The sequence below is a fragment of the Thunnus maccoyii genome, chromosome 11 (genome assembly GCF_910596095.1).
Source record: "Thunnus maccoyii chromosome 11, fThuMac1.1, whole genome shotgun sequence".
In the NCBI taxonomy this organism is placed as follows: domain Eukaryota; kingdom Metazoa; phylum Chordata; class Actinopteri; order Scombriformes; family Scombridae; genus Thunnus; species Thunnus maccoyii.
The window spans coordinates 28,149,838-28,164,846 of NC_056543.1; the positions used below are offsets into that span (position 1 = coordinate 28,149,838).

General features: G+C 40.0%; 1 protein-coding gene across 5 annotated transcripts in view; it reads left to right on the top strand.

Annotated features, from left to right (window-relative positions):
* man1a2 (mannosidase, alpha, class 1A, member 2) overlaps positions 1–15,009 on the top strand; it is a 147,094-nt gene that overhangs the window by 67,361 nt on the left and 64,724 nt on the right. For all 5 annotated transcript variants that reach the window (XM_042425694.1, XM_042425692.1, XM_042425690.1 and 2 more), the window contains one exon: positions 11,801–11,919. In XM_042425694.1, the coding sequence (XP_042281628.1) occupies positions 11,801–11,919 (119 nt within the window). The remainder of the gene's footprint in view (positions 1–11,800; positions 11,920–15,009) is intronic.

Consider the following 15,009-nt stretch of genomic DNA (forward strand, 5'->3'; position numbering starts at 1 on the left):
TCACTGTTCTCTCAAATGACTTTGCTCAAGTTACTCTTTCTATTAATCTGTCAGCTACATAGACGTGCTTTTAACATTTTGCACTAGATATTTTAATCTAAGCAGACAGGGGATACAAATTGGACACTTCAAAGACTAGATCGCAGTAACCCAGTGTACAAAGGGAAACAAGAAGGCAATTACCCTCGTAGTTACCAGCTCAAAGCCCATGTCTCTGTCACAGTTGGGCAGGTGGATAATTTAGATGGCTTTTTCTTTTCACAAAGAGTTAGAGAAGAGCGTACATGATGAAAATGATCCCATGTAGAATTTGACTTTCTTTGTGTCCTTGTAGGATATTGCTGCCTTGAAGAAATGTGTGATTTTTTTTTTTTTTTTTTTTGGTGATAACAGTAGTACTGAACTTTCTTTAAATACTATACACAATTATTTTATACCTTATTTTATAGTTAACCCTAAAGTGCCACATGGTGGGATGTTGCCACATAGAACAGTGCAAGGGCCAAAAGAGAAGAAAAAGAACATTTTACTCAGTTAGGGGTGAAGGATATGAATAATATATCACTTTATGTATCATTTTATATCACCGTATCAATAAATATCGTGACATAGTAAGGTATATCAAGGATGATAGAAAAAAAAAATCTGTAAATCCAATATAGTTGCAACCTTCATATACTTTGCTCAAGTGTACAACAGCTGTATTCTGTGATGGAGAAGAAAACATTTCTGATTGATTTTCCTTATTCAAACTTTGTGTAGCTGGTTTGATTGTCTCAGCTGTCATCTGCCTTCTCATGAAGTGTTTCATCAGGAATGAAATGAGCAGAATCTGTTTTTGTTGTATATTTTCCATATTTAAACTCCTTTATTTTGATGATTTTTGGGGTGCTAGTGCAGTTCCTGTTCAAAATGTGCCTGTCCGAAACGGGACAGTTGTGCCCATCCCCTAAACGCCTCTCATGCAGACTATTGGTAGACGCTCCAATTTACCGATGATCCCTAAACGGCTGAGATGCAGGCTATCGGCAGACTCTACAATTTATCGATGTTCCCTGAACGCCTCACACGCAGGCTATTGCTAGACACTACAATTTACCTATGCTTCCTAAACACCTCACATGCAGAATATCTGCAGATTACAATTTTGAGTTGAGTGGAAGTTGATTGTTGCTGACACATGCTGCACCATGTCTTGAACACACATACAAAGTTCCCACATGTGAGGAACGGGAATAGAGCTTAACTCTCTAAACTTTTTCAATTCATTCTCTGTGGTAGTTCTCATCACTACGGGTATAGTTCCACTTCCAACCACAATGTGGGTTGCAATGGCTGTCCGTATTTCTGCTTGTTGAATCCATGAACAGAAGAAGCAGCAGAAGCAATGTTGTTTATGAGGTGTTTTTTCTATATTTCTGAACGTGCTTGAGACATTCAGCACTCAGTCTTGAAAGTAAAAATGTAGTTGCCATCAACCACGTTTGTTAGGTTGTCGAGTACTTCACCTGGTTCACTGTCTCTACTGTGTGTGCCGCACACACACGGAGGGCTCAGCCCCACCCACAGTGAACCATAGAGAACAGAGGAGAGTAGTGTGACCATAAATGACAGAAAAACACAGGAGAGACTCTCACACTGAGCTGAAATTAAACGAGTGCACATAAATTTGGTAAATAACTTAAAAAAAAGACAGTCTCTACTGCATTTTGCTGTTATTTATGGTTGCCATCTCGCTGCTTCTCTCTTCTTCTCTGCTCTTTCTCACCCTGGTGGGGCTGCGCCCTCTGTGTGCAGCACAGCACAGCACAGCAGAGCAGAGACAGACAGCAGTGGAGAGTTGACAACAACTAAACTTGTTACGTTACTGTAAGTGCAATAAAAGCTTCACGAGTAAAAAGCCAAGAAGAGTAATTTATCAATGTAATCCACGCAAAAGATGGACAGACTCCAAATGACAACAAATATTGCCATAAAGAGTGTGATTTGCATCACAACGAAATAAACGATAGAGCATCATATGAAATGATAGACTTTTCTATCGTCACACAATATATATCATCATATCACACAGCCCTAATAGGCTAGTTTGAGCTGGACCGACTCACCACCTGTCCCATCTTGAGCAAACCCAGGATGGTCTGCATGTAGACCGTGTTCAGTAAATTAATGTTTAAATAAGTTAAAAACTGCAGCAGACATGCTGTAACATTACCAGTCAACGGCCAGTCTCTGCTGTAGTTCAAATCATCTAGTTTTAATGTGTGTGTGTTTGTGTGGCTGTGACATTACTGTCCATGACATTACTGTCTCTGCCATTGTGTGTGTGACTTGAACCATTGTGAGGCTATGTGTTGAACATGTGTGTAAATTTGACCGGCAAAATATCGGATGTATGAGACTGATCAGGGCCAGTCACCAGTCATTGCCAGTCAGCTGAAAACCAGCCGTATTTGATCGGTGGCCGATCGATTGGTGCATCTCTATCAAAAATACTATCTTTGCATCATGTTTTCTACATTACTTTTCCCATTCTAGGTTTGTCTGGTGCTCTTTTAATTGCATCATCTTGTTGCGCCCTCTTCTGCAGTGGATTAATGGCCCACAACTGGAAAATTAGCCCCAACAGCTGTTTATCTTGATGACCCAACTACAAATATTCTCTTAACAGAAGTGGATGCAAACATGCATTCATTGGATTTTTGTTGTTGTTGTTGTTTTTTGATTTTCTGGAAATTTGGTTAATTAGTGCTACATTTGGATGGAAACTTGGCTATTGACTCTAATGGTGTTAAGAACTGTCGATTTGAGCGACTGTTCTGTCTAAAATAAACCAGGACAAATCACAAAAGAAAATAGTGCCAGCAGGTCTGTTCCTACAATGTATTTAAGGTAGACTACAGTGAATAATGATAGGATCGCCAGTGCACTCTAAGCATTCCTGTAGCAATACTGTATTATAGGGAGTTACCCACTGTGTGTACAGCCTGTGGATTTTGTTCTGTGTAATTGGGTCTGATAAAACACAGTTTTAATATAGGCTACATGTATCACAGCTTGCTGCACTGTTGTTCATTTCCTTTTCTTTATGCAGACAACGGAATGTCATCAAATGACTTTACAGCAACACCAGTGCCTCCTGATGTCCTTTGGCACCAGGCCTGAAGACAGGCATTTGGGCTAGGGTTTTTAGTCAGGGAGCTCATGTTGAGTGGAAGGCCCAGTCTGACCAGTAACCCTGTGAGGCAGAAAACAGAACACAGCAGATGTTTCGGTCTGGTGCCAAATAAGTTGGTAACCAGTTGTTCACTGCCAGCCAGACTGGTCTGAATTGGCTTGGGGAGAAGTCTTGGCTTTGTTTATTGCCGCTGGGCTCATTACAAAACAGGCTGAAATGTCATGATGGACCTGAAGCAACAGAGGAGGAGGAGGAGGAGGAGGAGGAGGAGATGGGGTTGAAGCTACACAATTTAGTAAAACTTCTGTAGCTTCAACCCCATCAGTGGGGGCTGTGACATTGAGTGTAAACTCCGTAGTGTTACAAGGACTAACATGGTGGAACAAAGCCTCAAATACTGGGGCTAAGTACAAAACAACATGATATTCTTTCTTATTTAAATAGAAGTTGTGTCCATTATTATTAATAATGACAGTTAACCTTTTTGATTTTGAGAGCAAAACTGCATTATCTTATTTAGCCTGACTGATATATTGAGTGACTGTTCTTTTCAGCTGACTTTGGCTTCTAATAGATACCTAAAATAGTGAGGTAATGTAGAAACAATGTCATTACTGCATGGTTTGTCCAGCACACTTCATTGTTAACAATAATCTGTACCAGCTGAGTTGGCGGAGAAGCATGACAGCTGCACTGGCATCGATGCTACATCCAATTTTATGACCACTGTTTGATAACCAAACGAAGGTTCCCTGCTTAAGAGTGGTGTATCATGTAACCATTTAAAGGGCCAGTTTACCCAGATTACTAAACTATTTTCTTACTTACCTCTAGTGGTACCTATGCATGCTCGCCATTCTCTGACACACACACACACACACACACACACACACACACACACACACACACACACACACACACACACACACATCTGAGCTTTCCATCATCTCCCAGTCTCCCAGAGCTGACAGTTTACAAGACAGAGAGAGAGGAGACTGAATAATGACATCACATTTTCCTGCCTCGTGTGAATTCATACTGGAGAACTCCGAAACCTGTCGGCTAATGAAACTGGCACAGTGACCGAGCGAGGGAGCGCGAGTGTTTGAAAGAGAGAGATAATGGAAGAGGAGAAGGAGAGAGAGGTGTGTGAGATTGTGATGATAGATAGAGGAAGTTGGAGAGGGTGCAGTGAGAGTTCAGTCGAGTTAGGTAGAAAGGGGAGTGTACATGTATCTGTGCTGAGAGAAGAAGAGAGTTAGACTGTGTGTGTGTGTGTGTGTGTGTGTGTGTGAGTATTCAGCTGATGGAGTCTGTGTGTGCATGAGGCTGTGGCGATAATTCCCCAAATAAATAAACCTCTTCCTGGCCAATTTGTCTCAGATAAGCAGTGCCTGGCATCCCTAAACCTACTTCTTGGAAGTGCCAATTCAGCTTCATTTGATGCTGTTGGCATCATTTGAAAGGCTGCGCAGCACGGAAATGAAGGGAGGACGGCGGAAACTGACAGCAACAGACAGTGTTGTGTTGACAAGACCGACAGAGAAACAATACAAGCAGAGATATGAAAACTGACAACAGGTAAAGGCAGGACGGCGCCAGATTAACAAGGGAAAAAAGGAGATTTAGCAAGGGGAGAATACTCAGCACTGCTCTGTGAAAGCCGGTTGACAAGACAGCAGTGAAAGGCACCTAAAGGGTGAAAAGTGTACTTGTGCATCGGGGTTTAAATAGAACGATCAAGGAAAGATTAGGAAAAACACAGTAAGACAGTGATGGATGAGAACAAACAGATGGTTAGGTAGAAGAGGGAGCAGCAGATGAAAAGATGGAGGGTGTGTTGGAGCAGAAAGGAGATGGAGAGGGGAGACTGTTCAGGTGTGATCACAAGGTTATATCTAAACATGAAAGTAAACTGAAATTCTCAAGGTTGGGATAACATACACCGGACAAAGATAAGTGAATTGCAAGTTTAATTCTTTTTTTTTTGATTTGAAGTTTCTACTGAAATTACAGATAGGAGAAATATTCTAGGTAGGCTGAACCAAGGGATGTCAGTCCTGGTTAATTTTGCTTTTCAATAGACTGACACCCATTATCAGCAACTAACCGTTTAATTTTTTAGAAAAGTTGTGATGTAGCTTTCGTTTGTGTCCAGCAGCCAGTGGTCAGAGCTAGCTTGTCTGCCCTGGCTAGCTTGACTCATCCCTCTTCTCCTCAAAGTGTTTTCAACGCCACAAAGTCACAGTTGCTCTTGATGGCATAACATACTGGGGCACATGGCAGCATATCGGTCTCAATCATTCGGTACATCAACTGCGTGATGGCCTTGGACCGGCGCGCATCACACTTTTCCCCCACGGCTAGCATCGACGTGATCTTTGGCTGCGACTATGAGCCATCCTCGAACATGGCAGCCAGGTGCTTGTTCTTAATGTGGTACAGCATAATGTTAGTACTGCTACTAAACTGAAGAGTAGCATCACACAATTTACATTTGACTTTCTTGCCTTACTGGAGGAAATGGTCCCACACCAAGCTACATTTAGGGCCTTTCTTTTTTTACCTCAGACTGCTAGCTGTCAGCGAAGCCATTAGCAGAGTATGTATGCAAATTAACCTATAGACCAACATGCATAACCAGTCAAAAATATTCTCCGTGGTTAACCATAATGGTTAACCATTGACATCCCTAGCTGGACCACAAATGTAAATTAGTGAGTCCAACTGAAATTAAAAAGCCTTTTTTTGGTCTACTACAATGTACATATCTGCTCTGTAAATCACTTGTCCTGTGTTCTTCTTTGAGAGAAAAATCTGATACCAAAAGGGGAGATTTAGGACTCTTTGAATTCATAACGGTACCCCCTAGTTTTACATTATTTCAATTATATACCATTACATTATCTGCTTAGGTAAAGGGAGACCATATTTCGATACAGTAAATGGTGTTCTTTCATAGGAAGAGTAGATGGTCAGACTGAGCCTGATAGCATCCTGCTACGCAACACAAGAGCCACAGACTCTGAACCACAACCCACATAAGCTTTCCTGCTAAAGTCTCCTTCTTATCTAATCTACAAACATGAACACAAAGCTTGTCCTGCACTGTAGCTTGTTAAATTAGCCACCAAACAAACATTCACCGGGGAAAAGTGCACTGCTAACATCAGGTAGCAGGCTAGATAGCTAATTAACTGCTTAGCTGCAGAACGTTAAAAAGCATGTAAACATACCTGCAAATGTCACTTCAGTCCAGTTCGATGCTGGTTTTGTCTTTGCTTTTAAAATCCCTGTAAGTGAAACACTGTCTGTCCATGACTTGTAGCTACAGCAGTTTGTTTACTTTATCTCTGTTCTGTACAATGTAATACTAGGAACCAAAGACCTCTTTGTTTCACTTTAATAATACAAAACTATTAACATTAGATTTCAAAAACATGTTGTTTGTTTTTGACTGCAAAGGGAGATGATTTAATGTGATTTCAGTTTGACTTAGAGGTTAATTGTCATTTTTTAGGAGATTACATAACTTTTAGAATATATAGTCTTATTGAATAAAAATCTCATAACTTTGTTTGAGACACTACACGTAAATAATTTTATCTGTACAACCTCACTTAGGGTCCTTGTATGATCCACCACACATCAAGTATGGAAGTATTGCTTGATTAATCATATTGAGGTAGCACATGTTACATAATTATTATATTATATTGATGTTATAATGAACCAATTATCATTGTTGAGGTAATTCTATAATAGCACACCAAAAAAAGTAATGCAAATGGCAGTTATTACATGTGATGATTGCAGGTTTTCTCCCACATTCAAAATGCATTTGACCAAGATATTAGTATCTTTTACCTCATTACCGATTCAAAGTAAGCGTATTTCAAAAAATGTGAAACTATTGCTTTAAAACATCTAACGTTAACCCAAACAACATAGACTGTGTGAAGCAATAAATAGAAGATATTAAAGGACAGCTTTAAAACTTTATTTTAATTCAACTGAGGAACATGTAGTGCAGCAGAGAAGGTTGTGTTGTTGTAATGTTTCAGCACAGCAGAGGAAAACAGTAGTTTAAGGTCACAGTCTGGGATATTGAATTATGAGACCTAGATACAGGCAACCCCTCTTGTATTAATAATGGCATCCAATGCACATATTAGACCATTATATTTTCTGTAGTATTGTCAAGTTTGTGTGAAAGCCTTGCTCAGGTTGAGCAACTACAAAATGGATAGTTGCAGTGACAGTCATCCACATGTATGTGAATAAGTGATAATATATTAAATTATATATTCCTAGATTATACTGTTTGCATTCACAAGAAAGATTTTTTTCTTTTTCATCAGAGTTGTTTATTTGATATAATACCAGCCATAACAGAGAGCAGGGCTAGGTTGCTTATTGTAAATTTGCTTATAATGTCATTGAGACTGCCTGCTGAGGTATATAAATAATTCCAAAATAATTAGGATTGCACCTCCTGGTATTTTAGAAGGAAACATGGCTAAAATGCCAATAGTGTGAAGCTGCCATCTGTGGGTTAAATCACATTTCCATTTTTTTTCACAGAAGCGATGTTGATTTCCCACTCTGGTGTATCATTGTTGCAAACACAGAAGAAGCATTGTATTCAGGAGCTGTTATACAAAACCTTGACATCAAAGGAATATTCAACTCACTCAAGAAATTTGACAGGCCTCTATCTTTGCCTCAACGGCGTCACATTGCTATGACTGCCTAGAGCATACCTGTAGGTGATGAAAGTGACAGAAGGGAGGGAGATGGGGGTTGTTGGGTGCAGCAGAGGGGCTCTGCTTCACCAACAGTCGGGCCAATCTGTCAAGATCCGGCAGGCGGCCAGGGCATCTTGCTATCAGCCCTGCCTGCCTGACTGCAGTGTATTTTTAGAGTGATTTAGAGGTTCCTGTCTATAATGATAATAACACTGCAGCTCCTGCATGAAGCCAGACTCTCTCCTTTTGAATGGAGTCACAGATAAGAAGGGACAGTGGGGAGGCTCAGGAATTCCAGCAGCACACGCTGTAGCTGATATGAAATGAGCAAGGATTTAAAGGGCAGTGCCACTGACTTTAATCACAGGAATATGTTGTTAATGTATGTGCATTGAGCTGGACTGAATACAGCGAGCAGTAGTAGAGGGGGATCAAGATGATCTGATGAGATCTTAGAACACCTTGCTGCATTGTTTTACATATTAATGAGATTTCCTTGACTCTGCTGTTAGTCCTGAGTGCTTATAGGCATGCAGTTGTTTCTTTTTATGTGAAGGCAACTATTTTGACATCTCTCTACTAAAGGAAAGAATCTCTGTATCTCTGTCTGTATTTTGCGTATCTCCACAACCGTTCATCTGATCAACGTAACACTTGGCAGGTGTATGGCAGGGGACCCAAGGAAGTGCAGTGTCAAATTTGGTGCAGTTTGGACACGCAGTACGTTTTAATATTAATAAACTTTGAATAAACCAGAGATCAGCAAGCTGCTCCGCTCTGTGCAGGGGGCAGGGTGGAGCTTCAGGGCTCTGCCGATCGACTCCAGCGTGTCAGGGAGAGAGCAGAGACGAGGCGTGACAAGAGTCAGAAAAAAGTTCTCTAAAAAGGAAAAAGTAGACAGCAAAAACAGAAATATTAATCAAGAATGGACACTACGACCTTGTGTCTAGACAGAAAGCATAGCGTTAGCAGCACGTTGAGCAGATCAGCAGCTAGTTTCTACACGGGAGGTGTTCAGGTACATGGTGGAGCGTAGGTCACCCACACTTTGGAAGCGCTCAGAGCCCAAAAGCAGTTTGTCTCATATGCTCTGAGACCACTCAAATCTGAACTGAAAGCACAGGAAAAAATGATCTAAGAGCCCAATATGATCAATCCACTTTATTTCAGGATGCAGCCCTTATTTTATTTAAAATGAGAAAAGAACATTGATTTAATATTGGAGTACTTATAATTTATAACATCTTTGTGTAATAGACTGTTGTGCAACACAACATTAACTATAACTGTTGGTATAAATAGAAATAAACCAGTCAGAACTGAACTGAGAATTCTTGGCTTTTCTAAATGCAGATAACATTCCTGACTGTCAAAACACCTGCAGAAATGAGATGAGTATCTCTCTCTTTAATTATCTATCTCATTAGCATAACTGTATATCTTGACATGACGTTATCTGCCGCAGTAGTGTTAACACTAATATGGAGACCAGACACATGTAGATATTCACAACTAGGGTGAGATCAGCGGTGCAAAATGATAACGTGTAATGAAAATATATCAGCTCTTAAAGCAGGAAACTGTAATTATTAATATTCACCACTAGGGCTGTCCCTAACTCAGGATATTCACAGTCAACAGAGTCGGCGCCTCAAACCGATGCATTGACTCGGTCAAATCTGCACAGTCAGAGAAATAAAAAGTGTGCATCATGGTATTAGTTCAGTCCTAAAATCCAAGTGCAGCTGGGAGTGTCTCTCCTGCTGGCTGGAGAGGATAAAGACTGACTGACTTGGTGTTTGGGTGTGATGATCAAATCTCTCGTCCTCAGGGAATGTGATTGTGATAGCGCTTTCAACGCCTGGAGTTTAAAAAGCATAAGAGTAATGGCTTTGCATTATTCTGAGATAGCAGTCCCAAAACTGGAGTTCAAAACTTGCTGACCTGTGTAGTATTATATTGATGAGCAGTATTAACGGTGAAATACAACAGTGAGTAGCACCAACAGTACTTGATGAGTCTCTTAAAGTGACAATAAGTAAGATTATTATTTCTGCGGTGCACAAAATAACTATAATATATTTGCTAGGCTTTATGGGGGTGGTTGATCAATGACCGCGACTCAACAGTTACTCAGCTGCTATCTGAGATTTTTTTGGCTTTCAAAACTGGCTCATACAGCATAACTCTTATTGACAGAGAACTGTGATTAAACATCAGTGACCAGAATCACAACGTTTTTCACTGTCCACAATATCTACAGCATGACTCTCAAGTGAATAGGGTAAATGATAGTCATTATCTTTTTACGGTGATGTGACACCTTTGATATTGGATTTCTGCATTAATTAGCTTTATGCTTCATCTCTGCTGTGAGTTATTAGCCTAATTGCGTCAGTTGCGGCGTGCTGTATTTCAGGTGGCACAGATTGGAGGCACAACAACGCTGGAATTCCTACTTTCCTCATTACAGGTGCTGGTTGATATAGGTCATACATCATCTAATGGCTGTAAGAATAATTAATTTGAACCTTTATCCAGTGTTAACTGAGCATACAAGCTGAGTGTGCTACATGCTACACCTGGAGGACACTGAACAGCCTCAGTGAAGCAGTGGTGTCTCTGCAGTCCTGACGCTGCCTCTTCAACCTCCATATTAACAAGTATTGGCTCTAAGGTGCGGAGGAGTGGAGTGCACTCTGGGGATTTGAAATCTATGTGTAGCATATTGTTGAGATACATATGCATATTAATCATTTGAAATAGTCTCATTTGTTGATTTTTTTTTTTTTTTTTTTTTTTTTCTTCTTCTTCTTCTTCATGGGGAATTCAATATTCCCCAGTCCCCTGGCTTGTCCAGCGTGTCTTAAAAGACAGCGATATCGATCAGACTAATTTATGAGTTGGAAAAAAAGAGAATAGAGGGCTGATAGCTATCTTTGGTATTGTTTGATGACTGACTAAAGTAGTCAGTAGCATAACAAGTTTTGAGGCTGTCTAATATCTCTTTTGCTCCTTTTAAATCACATTTTCTTTTTGTCTCAACTGTCTTTTTTTTTCTTTTTCTCCCAATTTCTGTCTTACACCTCCTGTTCCTTTTGTGCTCTGCACTCTCCATATGTTATTTTTCTTCTCTATACTTTATTCTACCAGAACTTCTCTCTAGTTCTCACTACAAACTCACACTGGTCTCCTTGTCCACCAGTTCTCTGCTGAGAGCAATGGATGGAGAGTTAGAAAGGGCAGACAGCTGTTACTTACTGAAGCGTCCCTCCAACCCCAGAGCAACTTTCTCTCCCTTTGTCCAGCCAGAGAGAAAAGGGAAGAAAGATTATTCAAAAAAATGTATGAGAGAGCTGAAGAATCAAGTCTGGGTGTGTAAGGAGGACAACAGACTCATTTGCAGTCAGTGTCCAGTGTTCCTCCAGTCACCTCATGTCACAGTGCCTCACACTGGTCCGGGGATAACGTTGCACAAATTACTTGGAAAAAATGGTTTCACCGTCCTAAGTTTGGTTTAACATATTCTAATACCTTACTATCTTTCAGTGATTGTCACCTACTGGGCACAATTTACAGCTCTTTCTATTTGGAGTTTGCATTTACTCCCTATCTCCATGGGTCTGTCTCTGATGAATGTGCAGTCAAATCCAAGTTTTAATTGCATATATTAAAATGAATCTCAGTCATTTCTTATTTTTCACTGCAACTAAATGTGTTCTCCTTTACAAATTAGACCCATTGTGTTTTATGATTAGTTTTCCATGAGTTAGTCCTAGAGGTGCATTTTTTTTTTTATGAAACAAATTGCTTAGTGTGTGGCTGGACAAATGAATCTCATTTTCCTATCTGTTTTACTACGTGTCTTGTCCAGGTAACTCCCAACTGGGTGCAACCATTGTGGATGCCTTAGACACCCTGTACATCATGGGTCTGCATGACGAGTTCAAGGACGGCCAGGAGTGGATCGAACAGAATCTGGACTTCGGTGTGGTCTGTACCTACTTTTCTTTTATACACGTGCAAAATGTTTGGAACAGTGGTTTAACATTAACAATATAATCAGGAAACTCTGGACATAATGCACCAGAGTTTGGAAGGAGCCTCACATTTGACTCATTCACATTAGTTCAAATGGCATTATTCACTTAACACATGAGCCTTGGTTTTAGAGTGAACACTTTGTGATTTGATTACCTCTATATCCATTACTCTAAAGTTTTTTATGTGAAAATGCTTTTAAAGTATATTAGGACTTTAAAGGACAGGTTCACCCGTTTTTCAAGTCTGTCTTAAAACAACAGTCAGGTGTCCACATTGCTATTAAAAGATCCCCTTCAAATGTGCTTTCAATGGAAGTGATAGAGGCCAAAATCCACAGTGTGTCCAAACAATCATTTTGTGAAGAAATGAGGCTTCAGCAGTCTGAGTTAGTCATATCAAGTGGATATCTGCCACATTTTCAGTCTTTTTAGCATCAGATTCCCTCTGTGTTTCCTCTGACAGTGTTTCCCTGTTGAGTTGTGGTGGAAGAATAGCAACAAAAAGAGGAACTTTGGCACTAAAAAGACTGAAACATTGAAAGATATCTACTTGATTTGACTCATTTTAACAGCCGAAGTGTCATATTCACTTCAGATAAACTTTTAAATACATTTTTGCACAGAAGGAGGACTGTAGATTTTGGATCCCATCACTTACATTGTAAGTGCATTATGAAGAGATCTTCTGATGGCTGGTATGAAAAGGAGGAATGATTATGGCAAGAAAAACAATGTCGATATGGGCACCTGACTGTTGTTTCAAGACAGACTTGAAAAACTGTAAACCCGTCCTTTAAGAATCAAATATCTCAATTTCCTATCAAGGTAGTTGGTACAGTACACTGACTTTCAAGGCAATGCTCAGCCAAGTATTCTTGAAAGTCTTCCCTGGCTGATATATTATGCTGAGCAGTGAGTGAGACCGAAATAATCATGTAGCATGGCAACATTTGACAATAGATAATTCACAGATGTTTCTCAAGTATAGAAGGATTCCAGTGCCTGATGATGGCAGTGTTAACACCACACAATTTATATTGCAACCCATTCAAAATATAACAGATGCTACAGTCTGTTGTTTGTCATATTTTTTTAAAAGAATCACCTACATTTTTGCCTGAAATGAAAGCATTTGTCATTTGTCTCTCTTGTCATCTGTCTCACACATATACAGAACTTCTTTTTTTTCTCTATTAGGCTTTGTGTGTTTTGGGGGGGGGTTTGGACAATTAAGTTTCATAAAATATTCCAAATTTTTCATATTGGCATATTTCTTTGCATTTAGAATACCTGCTGAACAGTGAAGACGACTATATGAAATCAAATTAGTACTAAAAAACCTTTGGAATAGCATTCATGTTTAATAACATTCATCGTCACAATTATGTCAAGCAAAACAATTAGTTATATATTATTCAGCGTTATTTCTTCATTCTCTGCTAAATGTCTGTTTACATTCATAACCACCAACCCTCATCTCTCTCTTTCTGTCCCTTTCTATCCATTTTTCATGCTACTCGTTCTCCTCTCACCCTCCTCTGTTAACAGCCTCCTCTGTTTTGTCTGTCTTGTTCATCACATCTGTAGCTCTCCTCATTTATTTCTGTTTCAATCCTCACCTCCTATTACCCGCTTCCTTCCTCTCTTTTTCTCCTGTCAGTCACCTCCATCCACCCTCTTTTTTCCGCTTCTATTATTTTTTCCTGTGCTCTCTGCATGCTCTTATGACCCCCTTGTCTTCGTCCTACCGTACCTTTTTATTGTCCATTTTCTTTTTCTCTATTTGTTACTCTTTCAGTTTTCTTCTTTTCTTTCTTCTTCAATAACCTCTCAGCAGTCCCTGGACTGAGTCAGTTTATTGTGTTCAGTCTCCCCTCTTTCATTACATTCAACAATCAAATTTTATCTGTCCCTCTATCCATCATCTTCTATTTCAAATATAAAACACATTTTATATTTGTTTTGATCCTTCTTTCCTTTCTATGATTTGTTTTTTTCTTCTATCCTTTGTTCTGCCCATATTTATTCACACCTAACTTGCCCTCTTTTCATTTATCACTACACATGTCATAGGTGCAGGGATCCCTCTTCTATCATTTTACTATCCCTACAATTCCCTTAATCCTTTGTTCTACATAACCTCCTGTCTTCTCTTCCTTTTTCTCTCTGCTTCCCCATTAGGGTCAAGTTGTCATCTTCCATTTCTTCCCCTTTTTTCCGATCTTTCTCCTCCAGATTTGCCTTTAAATTATTATTCTGTCCCTGTATACTTTCCCTGTGCTTCCTTTCTTCTCTTTCTTTCCTTACTTTTCTGCCTGTTCCAATTTCTGACTTGTTAGTCTCCTACTGGGGCAATCACAGGGCAGCTAGCAGGTAGACAGAGGGGCTCTAACAGTGTGACACTCAGAGGGCTAATTAAGCCTTGGATCACTGTGGTCATGGAAGTGGAAAGAGGGATAGAGGAAAGAATTGGGGATGGAGAATGGGGGAGAAAGGAAAATGAGAAGGGCTTAGATTGAATGGAGTACGAGGGAGAAATTTGGTCTGGCGAGATGGAGGTAGAGAACCAAAGAGGCAGCAAGAGAAACATGAAGGAATAGGTATCGGGAGAGAAAGAGGCAGCAAGAGAAACATGAAGGAAGAGGTATCGGGAGAGAAAGAGGGAGGAAGGAGGCAGACTAGTGAAAATCAATCAAAGACTTCAGACAGGGGTTGGATGGATAGACCAAGGAAAAGATGGAGGAAAAAAGATCAGCAGTGAAGACAAAATGAAGGGCATCCAAATCAAATGGGCAGTGGAGATGATTATGGGAAAGAAGTAAAGAAACAGAGAAAAAGAAAAGACAGGGAAAGACAATTTGGAGAGGAGGAACAGGGGTCAACACCTTTTCGTCAATGGAACACTGTTCTTCCAAAAGATATTCCCTCATCTGGTTCTTGGATGATGGTGGTGGACAGCGCTAACATGTCAGTCTCCCATAGGTGTTCAATTGGGTTGAGATCTGATGACTGCAAAAGCCATAGCATATGATAAACATCA